A 17,446-nucleotide genomic window follows, 5' to 3' on the forward strand; every position below is an offset into this window, starting at 1 on the left:
TAGTCCATGTCAGGGATGGGCAACTGGCAGCGTCCCTCCTTTTGAAGGCCCTCTAATCATTCTGGGTCTGAACTTACTGTTGCCAGTTAGAATAGTAGAATACACAAGGTGCAATTTAGAAATGTGGTTGTGAATCAGCAGTTTTTCTCTTGTTATGTCAGTCACTGATAGTCTATAGTAGTAGTCGATGGCGGCCCCAGTAGATTTTTTTTATCAGTCTCACTCAAATATCGTATTAAAAACTGCAACCATTTCTCTCCACACTATTGCAAAATGTGTAAAATTGCATGAAATCTGCTATAAAATTGTGAAATCTTCTCTCTGCCCCATTGCAAAATGTGTAAAATTGCACGGAATTAACAAAAAATGGTCCCCCAAGCCCCCTAAGAACAGCCCTTAGCCATAGTATTTTGGCCATATACCACATCCCCTCGTGCCTTATTTGCTTAAAGGTAGTCAATTCTTGCCCCCCTCCCCTTTTTTTGTAAGGGTTTGCTGTGTCATGTAAGTCTGTTTTTGTAATGTGTTGTTCTGTAACTGCAGCGGCAGAGACGTATTCAAACACAAAGCTGAACTTCGCCCACAAACTACTCAACTGGAGCACTGAAACAGGAGCGATGACCTTTCTCAGGTAAATAGTTAGTAATCACAAGGACACACACACACACACACACACACACGCACACGCACACGCACACACACACGCACACGCACACACACACACACACACACACACACACACACACACACACACACACACACACACACACACACACACACACACACACACACACACACACACACACACACACACATTCTCACTCTATATATATCTCCCTCTCTTTCTAAAGTGCTCTCTAAAGTTGCCTTGCTCTTGTTTTATTGTTTTTGGTTGGACTTTGTTCCTGCATTTAATTGCATGTGGCCTAGTGTGTGTCCAACACCATATGTGTCATAGGGTCATAATATACGTGTTGCTTTTAAGCCTCTATGCATAACTTTTTTTATTGGTCTGAAATTGGGTGGCCTTGAGGTAATTGTGTCATACAATTTACAACCAAATTAGCAGTAAAAACTCCCTACCGCTGTGAGAATTAGCACTGCCGCACAGTGAATGATTAATTTAGGGCTTATTCACTAACATTCTACCTATTTAAAATTAATTATAAACTGACAACTTTATTGACATTGAAGTTTTTAAATGATCACATTTAATGCAATGATGTTGGTGGTACTGTATGGTGTGTCTTAGGGCTGATGGTGCAAAGGAGGAGATCCAGGCAGACTTGATTGTGGGGTGTGATGGAGCATTCTCTGCCATTCGGAAACAGTTCCTCCGTCAGAGCCGTTTCAACTTCAGTCAGACCTACATCCCCCATGGGTACCTGGAGCTCACCATGCCCCCCATCAATGGAGAGGTTGGTCCTCTGATGCTCAGAACATGGCACAGGATCAGATCAGGGGCCATATTCAAAAACAGTTTCGGAGTAGCAGTGCTAGGATCAGTTTTGCCTTTTAGATAATAATGAATAAAATTATATGGACAGAGGGGACCTGATCCTAGATCAGCACTCCTACTCTAAGTCATTTTTTTGAATACAGCCCATGTTTCAAATAGTTTTAAATGTTCTTTCAAATACTTAAGCTACGCTTCAATGAGCTTTACAGTGCAATGGAGCCAATTCTATAGTCCCAAAAGCGTATACCCCACCCATCCGCCACACCAGTCAGGCTCAATCAAACACTAAAAGTATTTGAAATGAAATACTATTTGAACCTAAATCTGAACTGATATGTTTTTATAGTTCATTGTAACAGGAAAAAGTCTCTGCACACTACCAGTCAGATGCACATTTATTTTAATAACTTATCTTTCTGTCAGTCAACCTTCATCAGAGAATGTTCATTGTATTTCATAGGGTATCAGGTGTCATCTCATTTGTTGATCAACTTTTGGTTAATGCAATGCTACTGTGTCTGTTGTGTATAATGCTGTCATTTCTTTTACTTTGCTCCCAGTTTGCCATGAAGCATAATTATCTGCACATATGGCCACGCAACACATTCATGATGATTGCTCTGCCCAACTTGGTGAGTATAAATAGAACACCGTGTTTGTTTACCCTCTTCTACATACTATATCTATCCTCTCAGCTTCATTCATTTGACCTTTATTTAACTAGGCAAGTCAGTTAAGAACAAATTCTTATTTTCAATGACGGCCTAGGTGAGTTTACTGCCTGTTCAGGGGCAGAACGACCTTGTCAGCTTCGGGGATATGAACTTGCAACCTTTCGGTTAATAGTCCAACGCTCTAACCACTAGGCTACTCTGCCGCCCCATTATCATGTGCTCTTGTGAAGTGAATACAGTATAAGAAAATGTCTCTAAAGAGATATAGTGCTTTTTTTTCTTGCCCCATCGCTGCAACTCCCCTACGGACTCGGGAGAGGCGAAGGTCGAGAGCAATGCGTCTTCCAAAACACGACCCTGCTTCTTGACACACTGCTCGCTTAACCCAGAATCCAGCCGCACAGAAGACGCTAGAGTGCGATGGGACAAGGACACCCCCTAACCCGGACGACGCTGGGCAAATTGTACTTCGCCTCATGGGTCTCCCGGTCGTGGCCAGCTGCGACACAGACCGGGATCGAACCCGGATCTCTAGTGACGGCTCAAGCACTGCGATGCAGTGCCTTTAGACCCCTGCGCCACTCAGGAGGCCTCATACTTCTTTTTATTTAACCCCCTTACAAACAGGCCCATTTTAACAACATTCTTGCCTGCATGTGCCGTGCACATTATACCGTGCGCATGCCAGCATACCGGAGACAAGTGGTAACACTGGTGTGCAGATGTGGGTGGGCGTATATTTGAATAAATCCATTGAATATAAATCCATTATTTAATTTAAGCCAGGTGTATGTTACACGACTTTCAAAGTCCTAACATCACTGAGCCTCTCACATTAAACAACCGTCTTTCGTGTATTTTTTATTTTATTTTTTTACTTGCCATTGTAGTGGTGCGCGCACTTAACAATGTGGCACAGACGGTGCGTCACACACTACAAGATTCTTCACTGGGATATAAGGATTCTCGATACCACGCTGTCTCGAGGAAACAATGATGTAATGATGTGATTAGATTTAATGTAGATACAATGAGCTGTGGCTCAAAGCAGCCTCGTCAGACATTCACGCTTGCCATACAAGAGTTAAAATATAGCCAACATTTTGAAATGAATAACATTGCTTGTGAACTTCAGAGCTGTAATGATTTAACACGTTGTCTTTGGTTAAAGGCAAGTATGGCTCCTGCTCGAGATTCTACACATTCTGGGGGATGTGAAACAACGTCATCTCACTGGCTTCTTCCTGGCAAGCTCTCATTGGCTATTGCTGATAACTATTCTCAAAACTTGTTGTTGCACATCTCACACTACAAGAGCATTGCAGATTTTGTGCAGATTTTGAGCATTGCAGACATGTTTGAAAATATCGGGACGTCTGCGGCTGCTCAGAGATTAGCTCACTAGCCCTCAGATTGCATCTCTGACCCGCTCACATTAAGTGAGCGTCAGTGACGGCCGGTTACCCCGAGTAGGCAACGACACAGGGATTTTTTTCTACCATCTCAAAAGCTTGTCTGGGACAGCAAAATCATTGTGTACACCCAACTTTTTGGCAGATCCTAACAAACATTACAAGACTAATAAAACATAGAATTGTATATTGTTAGTTTAATTATGTTACGTCCAAATGAATGGATGTAACACTATTTTGTTCATTAAACAGACAAGACACACCTACCCGATCGTAGTCAACACATATATATTTTGTTGTAAGAATATAATTAAATATATCAGAATAAAATACAAATAGTATTCTTCCCCACTCAACTTGTGTTATGGAAATGTGTGGAACCGCTGTGTCATGGAAATGTGTGGAGCCGAGTCCAAGCCTCATCTCTTTCTAACCCACTCCTGTTTGCTAGGGAGCGGGCATAGGGTCTTACATTGAGAGTGTCTTCATCATGATTCCAAAAGAAAATAATAGCAATCCTATTTTCAAAAGCATGTGGATCTTGTGTTCATTTTTCACAACCTCCGCAGGCTTTTGGAGTTGCCTATATGCAATCAAGCAAAATAAGAGGCCTACACTAGATTTGGGCTACATTATGGAATGCTAAATGTTTCTGATCAGTGATAGATGAGCAAATGAATAGATGAGCTATACCACCTCCACTTATTTGACCAGCGGGAAACAGTTAACCAAATAGCCTATGCAGATGGAGGTTCAGTGAATCAAAATCACATTGATTGAGACAAGTCAGTGAAGTCACATTCATTGATTTATCAAGACGAGTCCCCACGCTTGTTTCAAAGCAGCATGATGGTGCTGTCCCAATCAAAACAGTGCTGAAATGTTCATCTAGTTGACCACATACGGTTATTCCAATAATTGGATGACTTTGGCAGTTTCAGTAAGCTACAATTTGATTTGAGCCTTCAATTGCATTAGCCTACTCTATTCCAATATTTGAATCATTGTCACGCCCTGACCTTAGAGATCCTTGTTATTCTCTATGTTTGGTTAGGTCAGGGTGTGATTTGGGTGGGCATTCTATGTTCTCTATTTCTTTGTGTTTGGCAAGTGTGGTTCCAAATCAGAGGCAGCTGTCTTTCAACTGTTCAGGGAAGTCAGGAACCAATACACGCAGTCAGTCAGGAAAGCTAAGGCCAGCTTCTTCAGGCAGAAGTTTGCATCCTGTAGCTCCAACTCCAAAAAGTTCTGGGACACTGTGAAGTCCATGGAGAACAAGAGCACCTCCTCCCAGCTGCCCACTGCACTGAGGCTAGGAAACACGGTCTCCACCGATAAATCCATGATTATCGAAAACTTCAATAAGCACTTCTCAACGGCTGGCCATGCCTTCCGCCTGGCTACTCCAACCTCGGCCAACAGCTCCGCCCCCCCGTAGTTCCTCACCCAAGCCTCTCCAGGTTCTCCTTTACCCAAATCCAGATAGCAGATGTTCTGAAAGAGCTGCAAAACCTGGACCCGTACAAATCAGCTGGGCTTGACAATCTGGACCCGCTATTTCTGAAACTATCTGCCGCCATTGTCGCAACCCCTATTACCAGCCTGTTCAACCTCTCTTTCATATCGTCTGAGATCCCCAAGGATTGAAAGCTGCCGCAGTCATCCCCCTCTTCAAAGGGGGAGACACCCTGGACCCAAACTGCTATAGACCTATATCCATCCTGCCCTGCCTATCTAAGGTCTTCGAAAGCCAAGTCAACAAACAGGTCACTGACCATCTCGAATCCCACCGTACCTTCTCCGCTGTGCAATCTGGTTTCCGAGCCGGTCACGGGTGCACCTCAGCCACACTCAAGGTACTAAATGATATCATAACCGCCATCGATAAAAGACAGTACTGTGCAGCCGTCTTCATCGACCTCGCCAAGGCTTTCGACTCTGTCAATCACCAAATTCTTATCGGCAGACTCAACAGCCTCGGTTTTTCGGATGACTCCCTTGCCTGGTTCACCAATTACTTTGCAGACAGAGTTCAGTGTGTCAAATCAGAGGGCATGCTGTCCGGTCCTCTGGCAGTCTCTATGGGGGTGCCACAGGGTTCAATTCTCGGGCCGACTCTTTTCTCTGTATATATCAATGATGTTGCTCTTGCTGCGGGCGATTCCCTGATCCACCTCTACGCAGACGACACCATTCTATATACTTTCGGCCCGTCATTGGACACTGTGCTATCCAACCTCCAAACGAGCTTCAATGCCATACAGCACTCCTTCCGTGGCCTCCAACTGCTCTTAAACGCGAGTAAAACCAAATGCATGCTTTTCAACCGATCGCTGCCTGCACCCGCATGCCCGACTAGCATCACCACCCTGGATGGTTCCAACCTTGAATATGTGGACATCTATAAGTACCTAGGTGTCTGGCTAGACTGCAAACTCTCCTTCCAGACTCACATCAAACATCTCCAATCAAAAATCAAATCCAGAGTCGGCTTTCTATTCCGCAACAAAGCCTCCTTCACTCACGCTGCCAAGCTTACCCTAGTAAAACTGACTATCCTACCGATCCTCGACTTCGGCAATGTCATCTACAAAATGGCTTCCAACACTCTACTCAGCAAACTGGATGCAGTCTATCACAGTGCCATCCGTTTTGTCACTAAAGCACCTTATACCACCCACCACTGCGACTTGTATGCTCTAGTCGGCTGGCCCTCACTACATATTCGTCGCCAGACCCACTGGCTCCAGGTCATCTACAAGTCCATGCTAGGTAAAGCTCCGCCTTATCTCAGTTCACTGGTCACGATGGCAACACCCATCCGTAGCACGCGCTCCAGCAGGTGTATCTCACTGATCATCCCTAAAGCCAACACCTCATTTGGCCGCCTTTCGTTCCAGTACTCTGCTGCCTGTGACTGGAACGAATTGCAAAAATCGCTGAAGTTGGAGACTTTTATCTCCCTCTCCAACTTCAAACATCAGCTATCCGAGCAGCTAACCGATCGCTGCAGCTGTACATAGTCTATAGGTAAATAGCTCACCCTTTTTCACCTACCTCATTCCCATACTGTTTTTATACTGTTTTTATTTATTTACTTTTCTGCTCTTTTGCACACCAATATCTCTACCTGTACATGCCCATCTGATCATTTATCACTCCAGTGTTAATCTGCAAAATTGTATTATTCGCCTACCTCCTCATGCCTTTTGCACACATTGTATATAGACTGCCCATTTTTTTCTACTGTGTTATTGACTTGCTAATTGTTTACTCCATGTGTAACTCTGTGTTGTCTGTTCACACTGCGATGCTTTATCTTGGCCAGGTCGCAGTTGCAAATGAGAACTTGTTCTCAACTAGCCTACCTGGTTAAATAAAGGTGAAATAAAAAATAAAAAAATAAATTGTCCCTGATTGGGGACATTACTTAGGCAGCCCTTTTCCCCTCCTTCAGTGTGGGAGGTTGTCTTTGTTTGAGTGCATGTAGTTTGCACGGTGAAGCGGTCTCAGTCGTTGTATTGTTTTTCTTGGTGGCACATTTAAATAAAATAATGTATGCCTACCACGCTGCACCTTTGGTCTCCTTCCGACAACAAACGTTACAATCATTCAATGGTATTTCTTTATGGATCCAGTTGTGGTTAAGAAAACAGTGCATACTTAGTGGTGGGCTATGCAAAGAGATGGGAGAAGTGACATGCCTCTCGAAGTTTAGAACTGGCAGGAGGATGGTTAACTGGCGCTGCCTAGCGACGATCAAGAATGATGCCTTAGCATTGTGGCTCCGTTTACCAAAACTATTTACCAAATGTATATGTCACATTGCAAAACTGGCTAATCACCTGCAGGAGGTCACAGTGTAAACAGGGATATTTGACCCTTGACCTCTGAACATCATTAATCATTAATCCAAGATGGCGTAGCAGTCAGACGTCTTTGTCCTGTCGTGTCCCTTGTATATATTGTTTTACATATTTTTCGTCGCATATCTTTTCAAATATTTAGCTAAACCTCAACATCTAAATACTCTCCTGCAACCCGCCTCACCCAATGTGGCGTGGATCTGCTTTTTTTTCCTAAAGTATTTATATTTACTTTGGATCTGGAATCCCTCAACTGAAGCTAGCCAGCTAACTACCAGATATCAGTCAGCAAACCATTGCCAGCGGTCATCAGCTAACCTTCAGCTCGGAAAGCTCTCGCCAGTTCGAACAACGTGACTCTAAACAGAGCATAACGGACCTGTTATTTTTATCCCCGGATTCCTACCGCAAACTGAACATTTTCATCTGGATCTTCACAACTAGCTAACCGCAATCCCGGATGACTACTCCTGGCTTGCGTTTCCATCGCAGAGCAAGCACCAATTTAGCTTGAAGCTAGCCCGGCCAGGGCTCCTGTGCTACCACCGAAGCATACTCCTATGCTACAATACCGGCCTGCTAGCTACCTAGAGCAACTTGGAACCCTACTAATTCCACGACTGGTCTATCGACATCACCGCACGAAGAGGCAAAAAGAGACTTACCCCCATCGCGACGTCAACCCCCCAAAGGCTAACTTTCTAGCCCCTGCTATCTGCTTGCTTGCTAACCTGGTCTGCTAACTGCTAAACTGCCGGGCCCTGGTCTGCTAACTGCTAGCTTGCCTGCCTGGTCTGCTAACTGCTAGCCCTTGCTAACTGCTTGCTTGCTAACCCGATCTGCTAACTGCTAGCTTGCCTGCCTGGTCTGCTAACTGCTAGCCCTTGCTAACTGCTTGCTTGCTAACCCGGTCTTGCCCTGGTCTACTAGCTGCTGGCATGTTTAGCTCCGGCCTACTAACTGTTAGCTTGTTAGCCTGCTAACTGTCTGAAATCGCCGTGTCCCCAGCCAGCCCAACCACTCACTGGACCCATATGTTCACATCGCTACGCATGCCTCTCTCTAATATCAATATGCCTTGTCCATTACTGTCCCGGTTAGTGATTACTGTCTTATTTCACTGTAGAGCCTCTAGCCCTGCTCAATATGCCTTAACCAACCATGTTGTTCCACCTCCTACATATGCGATGACATCACCTGGTTTAAACATCTCTAGAGACTATATCTCTCTCTTCATTACTCAATGCCTAGGTTTACCTCCAATGTACTCACATCCTATCTTACCTTTGTCTGTACACTATGCCTTGAATCTATGCTATCGTGCCCAGAAACCTGCTCCTTTTACTCTCTGTTCTGAACGTGCTAGAAGGCCAGTTCGTATAGTCTTTAGTCATACCTTTATCATACTTCTCCTCTGTTCCTCTGGTGATGTGGAGGTTAATCCAGGTCCTGCAGTGCCTAGCTCCACTCCCACCCCCCCAGGTGCTCTCATTTGTTGACTTCTGTAAACCTAAAAGCCTTGGTTTCATGCCCATGTTAACATTAGAAGCCTACTCCCTAAGTTTGTTTTATTCACTGCTTTAGCACACTCTGCCAACCCAGATGTCTTAGCCATGTCTGAATCCTGGCTTAGGAAAACCACCAAAAACCCTGAAATCTCCATTGCTAACTATAACGTTTTCCGCCAAGATAGAACTGCCAAAGGGGGCAGTGTTGCAATCTACTGCAAAGATAGCCTGCAGAGTTCTGTATTACTTTCTAAGTCTGTACCCAAACAATTTGAGCTTCTACTTCTAAAAATGCACCTTTCCAGAAACAAGTCTCTCACTGTTGCCGCTTGCTATAGACCTCCCTCTACCCCCAGCTGTGCCCTCGATACTATATGTGAACTGATTGCCCCCCATGTATTTTCTGAGCTCGTGCTACTAGGTGACCTAAACTGGGACATGCTTAACACCCCGGCCATCCTACAAACTAAGCTTAATGCCCTCAATCTCACACAAATTATCAATGAACCTACCAGGTACAACCCCAAATCAGTAAACACGGGCACCCTCATAGATGTCATCCTAACTAATCCGCCCTCCAAATACACCTCTGCTGTTTTCAGTCAAGATCTCAGCGATCACTGCCTCATTGCCTGCATCCGTAATGGGCCTGCGACCAAACGACCTGAAACACTTCTGCGAGCAGGCCTTTCTAATCGACCTGGCTGGGGTATCCTGGAATGACATTGACCTCATCCTGTCAGTAGATGATGCCTGGCTGTTCTTTAAAAGTGCCTTCCTCACCATCTTAAATAAGCATGCCCCTCTCAAAAAATGTAGAACTAGGAATAGATAAAGTCCTTGGTTCACACCAGACCTGTCTGCCCTTGACCAGCACAAAAACATCCTGTGGCATTCTGCATTAGCATCGAATAGCCCCCATGATATGCAACTTTCAGGGAAGTTAGGAACAAATATACACAGGCAGTTAGAAAAGCTAAGGCAAGCTTTTTCAAACAGAAATTTGCATCCTGTAATACTAACTCAAAAAAGTTCTGGGACACTGTAAAGTCCATGGAGGATAAGAGCACTTCCTCCCAGCTTCCCACTGCTCTGAGGCTAGGAAACATTGTCACCACTGATAAATCCACTATAATTGAGAATTTCAATAAGCATTTCTCTATGGCCTGCCAAGCTTTCCACATGGCTACCCCTACCCCGGTCAACTGCCCGGCACCCTCCACAGCAACCCGCCAAAGCCCCCACCATTTCTCCTTTACCCAAATCCAGATAGCCGATGTTCTGAAAGAGCTGCAAAATCTGGACCCCTACAAATCAGCCGGGCTAGACAATCTGGACCTTCTCTTTCTAAAAATTATCTGCCGAAATTGTTGCAACCCCTATTACTAGCCTGTTCAACCTCTCTTTCGTATCGTCTGAGATTCCCAAAGATTGGAAAGCTGCCGCGGTCATCCCCCTCTTCAAAGGGGGTGACACTCTAGACCCAAACTGCTACAGACGTATATCTATCCTACCCTGTCTTTCTAAGGTCTTCGAAAGCCAAGTTAACAAACAGATTACTGACCATTTCGAATCCCACCATACCTTCTCCGCTATGCAATCTGGTTTCAGAGCTGGTCATGGGTGCACCTCAGCCATGCTCAAGGTTCTAAACGACATCATAACCGCCATCAATAAGAGACATTACTGTGCAGCCGTCTTCATCGACCTGGCCAAGGCTTTCGACTCTGCCAATCACAACATTCTTATTGGCAGACTCGACAGCCTTGGTTTCTCAAATGATTGCCTCGCCTGGTTTACCAACTACTTCTCTGATAGAGTTCAGTGTGTCAAATCGTAGGGCCTGTTGTCTGGACCTCTGGCAGTCTATGGGTGTGCCACAGGGTTTAATTCTTGGGCCGACTCTCTTTTCTGTATACATCAATGATGTTGCTCTTGCTGCTGGTGATTCTCTGATCCACCTCTACGCAGACGACACCATTTTGTATACTTCTGGCACCTCCCTGTGTTAACTAACCTCCAGACGAGCTTCAATGCCATACAACTCTCCTTCTGTGGCCTCCAACTGCTCTTAAACGCAAGTAAAACTAAATGCATGCTTTTCAATCGATCGCTGCCCGCACCTGCTCACCCGTCCAGCATCACTACTCTGGACGGCTCTGACTTAGAATATGTGGACAACTACAAATACCTGGGTGTCTGGTTAGACTGTAAACTCTCCATCCAGACTCACATTAAGTATCTCCAATCCAAAATTAAATCTAGAATCGGCTTCCTATATCGCAACAAAGTATCCTTCACTCATGCTGCCAAACATACCCTCGTAAAACTGACCATCCTACCGATCCTCGACTTTGGTGGTGTCATCTATAAAATAGCCTCCAACACTCTACTCAACAAACTGGATGCAGTCTATCACAGTGCCATCCGTTTTGTCACCAAAGCCCCATACACTACCCACCATTGCGACCTGTACACTCTCGTTGGTTGGCCCTCGCTTCATACTTGTCGCCAAACCCACTGGCTACAGGTTATCTACAAGTCTCTGCTAGGTAAAGCCCCGCCTTATCTCAGCTCACTGGTCACCATAGCAGCACCCACTCGTACCACACGCTCCAGCAGGTATATCTCACTGGTCACCCCTAAAGCCAATTCCTCATTTGGTCGTCTTTCCTTCCAGTTCTCTGCTGCCCATGACTGGAACGAATTGCAAAAATCTAGTGAGGGAGACTCACATCTCCCTCACTAGCTTTAAGCACCAGCTGTCAGAGCCATTTACAGATCACTGCACCTGTGCTTAGCCTATCTGTAAACAGCCCATCTATCTACCTACCTAATCCCCATACTGGTATTTATTTATTTATTTTGCTCCTTTGCACCCCAGTATCTCTACCTGCACATTCATCTTCTGCCGATCTACCATTCCAGTGTTTAATTGCTATATTGTAATTACTTCGCCACCATGGCCTATTTATTTCCTTAACTTACCTCATTTGCACTCACTGTATATAAACTTTTTTATTTATTTTGTTTTACTGTATTATTGACTGTATGTTTTGTTTATTCCATGTGTAACTCTGTTGTTGTATGTGTCGAATTGCTACGCTTTATCTTGGCCAGGTCGCAGTTGCAAATGAGAACTTGTTCTCAACTAGCCTACCTGGTTAAATAAAGGTGAAATAAAAATAAATAAAAAATCATTCCCCTGGTCCAGATCTATACATTCACTTTATCTCAAATAAACTTTTAGCCACTAAACTTTTTCACCAACATCTTCACTTCTCAATTACTCTGGGTCCCACAGGTCGAGCCCTACTTTTTAACAGAGGTGAACGCTCCCACAAATTGTCAGCAAAGCATTTATAGCAGATAGGCAGTAATTCCACCTCTCAGCCTCCACCGCTGCTACTATTAATACCATTATTAAAGTTCTGGCCTATTCAGCGAAAGAGGAACAGCTGTTCTGTTTGAGTGTAGCCAGGTTAATGCACCTAATTCAAGGGTACATTCGCACTGTCACTCAGTACAGCTCAAGGGTGCATTGGGAGGATGGTGAAAAATGCATTGCATTGCCGCCAAGGTAGCGACACTCCTAGGACTTCTAGGATAGGCTGGCCTGCTAACGCACCCACCATTGCCATCTCGCTGCGCCACATCCATCAGTTCATGTGAAGCATCCATTTGTTAGGCTTATTAATATCCATACTGTTTGTTCTCAGGACAAGACTTTCACCTGCACACTCTTCATGCCGTTTGACGAGTTTGAAAATGTCACTACGGGCGACCAGGTCATTGAGTTCTTCCTGAAATATTTTCCCGACGCCATCCCACTAATAGGAGCGTAAGTGACTTTCCCCTCCCCTCCCCGTGTCCCTCCATCTATCCTCCTTTCCATCCCTTTATCCCTCCGGCCCACTTACATTTTTTTATGGCATCAGGGCAGGTCAAACCACATCCATCATCTCGAGGGTAAAGTTACTGACCCACCATTACATAGCCTGGAGAGCTGAGTTTTTTATTGAGCTGAACAGCATGTTGCAGCTGAGGTGTGTAACTCGTATAGGTCTTTTCAGGGTTGTCTTGACTTGAAAGGCAGCAGGAGAAACAGCTTAAATGCTGTTTGGTTTTAGATCCCCCCCCAACCGCTGTCTAAATCCACAGTTAAATTATGTAATTTCTTTTGAAATAAAGAATGTAACACCTACAATATAACACAACTAGCTGATGTGTTTGTTTTTTAATCCTAGCTGCCCTCCTCTGCCAATGCAAGGCCGGAGAGTATGACCATATTCTTCTCTCATTAGATACAATGGTTGAAAAGAGCGCATGGATAAGGTCCTGCAGTGTAGCTGTATAAGAAATCAGCATGTACCATACACTATGCATATCAATGTCATAGCAGTCCTTGTGTGTCTCTCTGCTACCCTCTTTCACAGGGATGCTCTTAAGAGGGATTATTTCCGTCTACCAGCCCAGGCCATGGTGTCCGTGAAGTGCTCTCCATATCACCTTAGTGATAAGTGTGTCCTTATGGGGGATGCAGCCCACGCTGTGGTGCCATTCTACGGACAGGGGATGAACGCAGTAAGTCAAAGTATATGCAGTATATACATCGGGGAACAGCAAGAGGGGGAGGAGGATGGAAGATATGAGACCTGCGCGGTCCTGTGTGGCTCAGTTACGAGCATGGCGCTAGCAAGGTCATAGGGCCATGGTCATGGTTTCTCTGTGTCTCTTAGCACATCCAGTGCCTTAAAAGAAGTAAAAACAGAAAGTGTTCACACCCCTTTGCTTTAAAAAAAAATGTTTGTGTTACAGCCTAAATTCAAAATTAATTAATGTCTTTATTTTTTTGTCACTGGCTTACACACAATACCCCATAATCAAATCAAATCAATCAAATCAAATTGTATTTGTCACATACACATGGTTAGCAGATGTTAATGCGAGTGTAGCGAAATGCTTGTGCTTCTAGTTCCGACAATGCAGTAATAACCAACGAGTAATCTAGCTAACAATTCCAAAACTACTACCTTATACACACAAGTGTAAAGGGATAAAGAATATGTACATAAAGATATATGAATGAGTGATGGTACAGAGCGGCATAGGCAAGATGCAGTAGATGGTATCGAGTACAGTATATACATATGAGATGAGTATGTAAACAAAGTGGCATAGTTTAAAGTGGCTAGTGATACATGTATTACATAAAGATGCAGTAGATGATACAGAGTATAGTATATACGTATACATATGAGATAAATAATGTAGGGTATGTTATATTAAGTAGCATTGTTTAAAGTGGCTAGTGATATATTTTACAGAAATTCCCATCAATTCCCATTATTAAAGTGGCTGGAGTTGAGTCAGTGTGTTGGCAGCAGCCACTCAATGTTAGTGGTGGCTGTTTAACAGTCTGATGGCCTTGAGATAGAAGCTGTTTTTCAGTCTCTCGGTCCCAGCTTTGATGTACCTGTACTGACCTCGCCTTCTGGATGATAGCGGGGTGAACAGGCAGTGGCTCGGGTGGTTGTTGTCCTTTATGGCCTTCCTGTGATATCGGGTGGTGTAGGTGTCCTGGAGGGCAGGTAGTTTGCCCCCGGTGATGCGTTGTGCAGACCTCACTACCCTCTGGAGAGCCTTACGGTTGTGGGCGGAGCAGTTGCCGTACCAGGCGGTGATACAGCCCGACAGGATGCTCTCGATTGTGCATCTGTAGAAGTTTGTGAGTGCTTTTGGTGACAAGCCAAATTTCTTCAGCCTCCTGAGGTTGAAGAGGCGCTGCTGCGCCTTCTTCACGATGCTGTCTGTGTGGGTGGACCAATTCAGTTTGTCTGTGATGTGTACGCCGAGGAACTTAAACCTTGCTACCCTCTCCCCTACTGTCCCATCGATGTGGATAGGGGGGTGTTACCTCTGCTGTTTCCTGAAGTCCACAATCATCTCCTTAGTTTTGTTGACGTTGAGTGTGAGGTTATTTTCCTGACACCACACTCCGAGGGTCCTCACCTCCTCCCTGTAGGCCGCCTCGTCGTTGTTGGTCATCAAGCCTACCACTGTTGTGTCGTCCGCAAACGTTATACTTCAAAGTGGAAGTACGTTTTTATTTATTTATTAAAAATTAATAGCAGAAATTTCTTGAGTCAATAAGTATTCAACTCCTTTGTTATGGCAAGCCTAAATAAGTTCAGGAGTAAAAATCTGCTTAACAAGTCACATAATAAGTTGCACTCTGTGTGCAATAATAATGTTTAACATGACTTTTTAATAACTAACTACTAGTAGATGATTGACACTTTGGATGGTTTATCATTACACCCAGTCACTCTAAAGATACAGGTGTCCTTCCTAGCTCAGTTGCCGGAGAGGAAGGAAACCACTCAGGGATATATATGTAAAGGAGATATGTCCGTATTTAATTTTCAATACTTTTGCAAAAAATTCTAAAAACATGTTTTCTATTTGTTATTATGGGGTATTGTGTGTAGATCGGTGAGAAAAATAGTCGATTTTGAATTCAGGCTGTAACCGAATGAAATGGGGAAAAAGTCATGGATACTTTTTGAAGGCACTGTACATACGCAGCAGGGGTGCCTGTTTCTGTCGCGAGTACACCCCCTGGACAGGACACACATTCTTATTCTTATTATAAAATATGACACCTTGATTTAATGTCATTTCCAAAGTATTGTTGATTCAACATCATTTAAAACAAATAGTTAACTAAGCTTATTTCCAGGGCTTTGAAGACTGCCTTGTTTTCGACGAAATCATGGACCAGCTCAACGAAGATTTCAGTGAGTGAACACACTGCACATTACAGACGGCACAGCAAATGTACTTTGACAGCCAGAGGACCATAGCATTCAAATCCATTTCCCCTGACGTCAAAGTACTTCTACAACAACCAGCTAAATGGGTTTGTTTTGTTGATGGAGCTGAATATACATGTTTCATTTCATGTACCTGTGTGTGTCTGTGGATGTTGGGAAAAGATATAATCTACTTTATATATTTTATTATATTCATTCTGGTTCTTTCAGGTGCTGTTCTGCCTGAGTACACTCGAGTCCGAGTCCCAGACGACCATGCCATCGCAGACCTGGCCATGTACAACTATGTCGAAGTAATTGAGTACCCATTTAGCTTAGTACAAGATGGTCCTTCTGTGGCTCAGTTGGTAGAGCATGGCGCTTGTAACGCCAGGGTAGTGGGTTCGATTCCCGGGACCACCCATACATAGAATGTATGCACACATGACTGTAAGTCGCTTTGGATAAAAGCGTCAGCTAAATGGCATATATTATTATTTATATATTAAGATCCATTACCAGGGTCTTATTCATCAGGGCAGACGTTTTCAAACATTTTGCAACAGAAACAGAAATGACCATTTCTTATTGGTCAAGTCCAAGTAGCTACTCCCTGTTTCAGTATGTTTTCTACGGTTTGATGCCTAATTAATACAACCCAGTTTTGCCAGGCACAATACAACTACAGTGATCAAACTATACAAATCAAATGTTATTTGCCACATGCGCCAAATACAACCTTACCGTGAAATGCTTACTTACAAGCCCTTAACCAACAATGACGTTTTAATGAGGCTATATACAGGGGGTACCAGTACTGAGCCAATGTGTTGGGGTGCAGGTTAGTCGAGGTCATTTGTACATGTAGGTCAGGGTAAAGTGACTATGCATAGATAGTAAACAGCGAGTAGCATCAGTGTATAAACAAAGGGGGGGTTGTCAATGCAAATAGTCCGGGTGGCCATTTGATTAATTGTGCAGCAGTCTTATGGCTTGGGGTAGAGGAGCCTTGGCTTGGGGTTAAGGAGCCTTTTGAACCTAGACTTGGTGCTCCGGTACCGCTTGCCGTGCGGCAGCAGAGATAACAGTCTATGACTTGGGTGACTGGAGTCTTTGACTATTTTTCGGGGTTTTCCTCTGACACCGCCTAGTATATAGGTCCTGGATGGCAGGAAACTTGCCCCTGTGATGTACTGGACTGTACATCCGGAGTTGTGTTCCGGAGTTCTAAATTGAGCAGCTGCTGAAAAATGAGCTCCTGTATATATTGAGATTTAAATGGTTTTTTAGAGTGAAGTACATCGAAAAAATCAAGAGAAAACTGCAAGACTCAATAGAAGACAAAACAAGGAACAAACCAAAAAAGACAGGCTTTTGAAAAATTAACTATTTTTCATAAAATTGTACAGTTATCTTAGCTAGCTGAATTGCTAGCAGAATTGTTTACTTGTTGCTAAGCAGTTGCTAGGGACTCTCCTGGAAGAAGCTAGCTAGCTTACAAAGAATAACAACAAAAAATATCTAGTTAACAGAAGAAAGGAAGACAAAATAAGGACAAAAGAAGGACAGAAGAAAAGGAAAAGAAAGAGGACAACAAAGTGAAACAGTCAGCACTTCTATTGCAACTTCGTATTTCGTCGTCCTAACATAGTCTACACTGCTATCTGCCCAGCAGCTAGCCAGCTAGCAAACGTCCACCGTCTACCGAATAG

At 44.0% G+C, this 17,446-nt stretch overlaps 1 protein-coding gene across 1 annotated transcript in view; it reads left to right on the forward strand.

The window, feature by feature from the left end:
- The window catches only part of LOC118401720 (kynurenine 3-monooxygenase-like), a 40,696-nt gene that overhangs the window by 13,115 nt on the left and 10,135 nt on the right, over positions 1-17,446 (forward strand). Inside the window, exons 6-12 of the mRNA XM_052477997.1 lie at positions 544-631; positions 1,253-1,418; positions 2,020-2,091; positions 12,639-12,760; positions 13,356-13,503; positions 15,662-15,719; positions 15,966-16,048. Coding sequence (XP_052333957.1) covers positions 544-631; positions 1,253-1,418; positions 2,020-2,091; positions 12,639-12,760; positions 13,356-13,503; positions 15,662-15,719; positions 15,966-16,048 — 737 coding nt within the window. The remainder of the gene's footprint in view (positions 1-543; positions 632-1,252; positions 1,419-2,019; positions 2,092-12,638; positions 12,761-13,355; positions 13,504-15,661; positions 15,720-15,965; positions 16,049-17,446) is intronic.

The sequence above is a fragment of the Oncorhynchus keta genome, chromosome 2 (genome assembly GCF_023373465.1).
Source record: "Oncorhynchus keta strain PuntledgeMale-10-30-2019 chromosome 2, Oket_V2, whole genome shotgun sequence".
Lineage (NCBI taxonomy): Eukaryota > Metazoa > Chordata > Actinopteri > Salmoniformes > Salmonidae > Oncorhynchus > Oncorhynchus keta.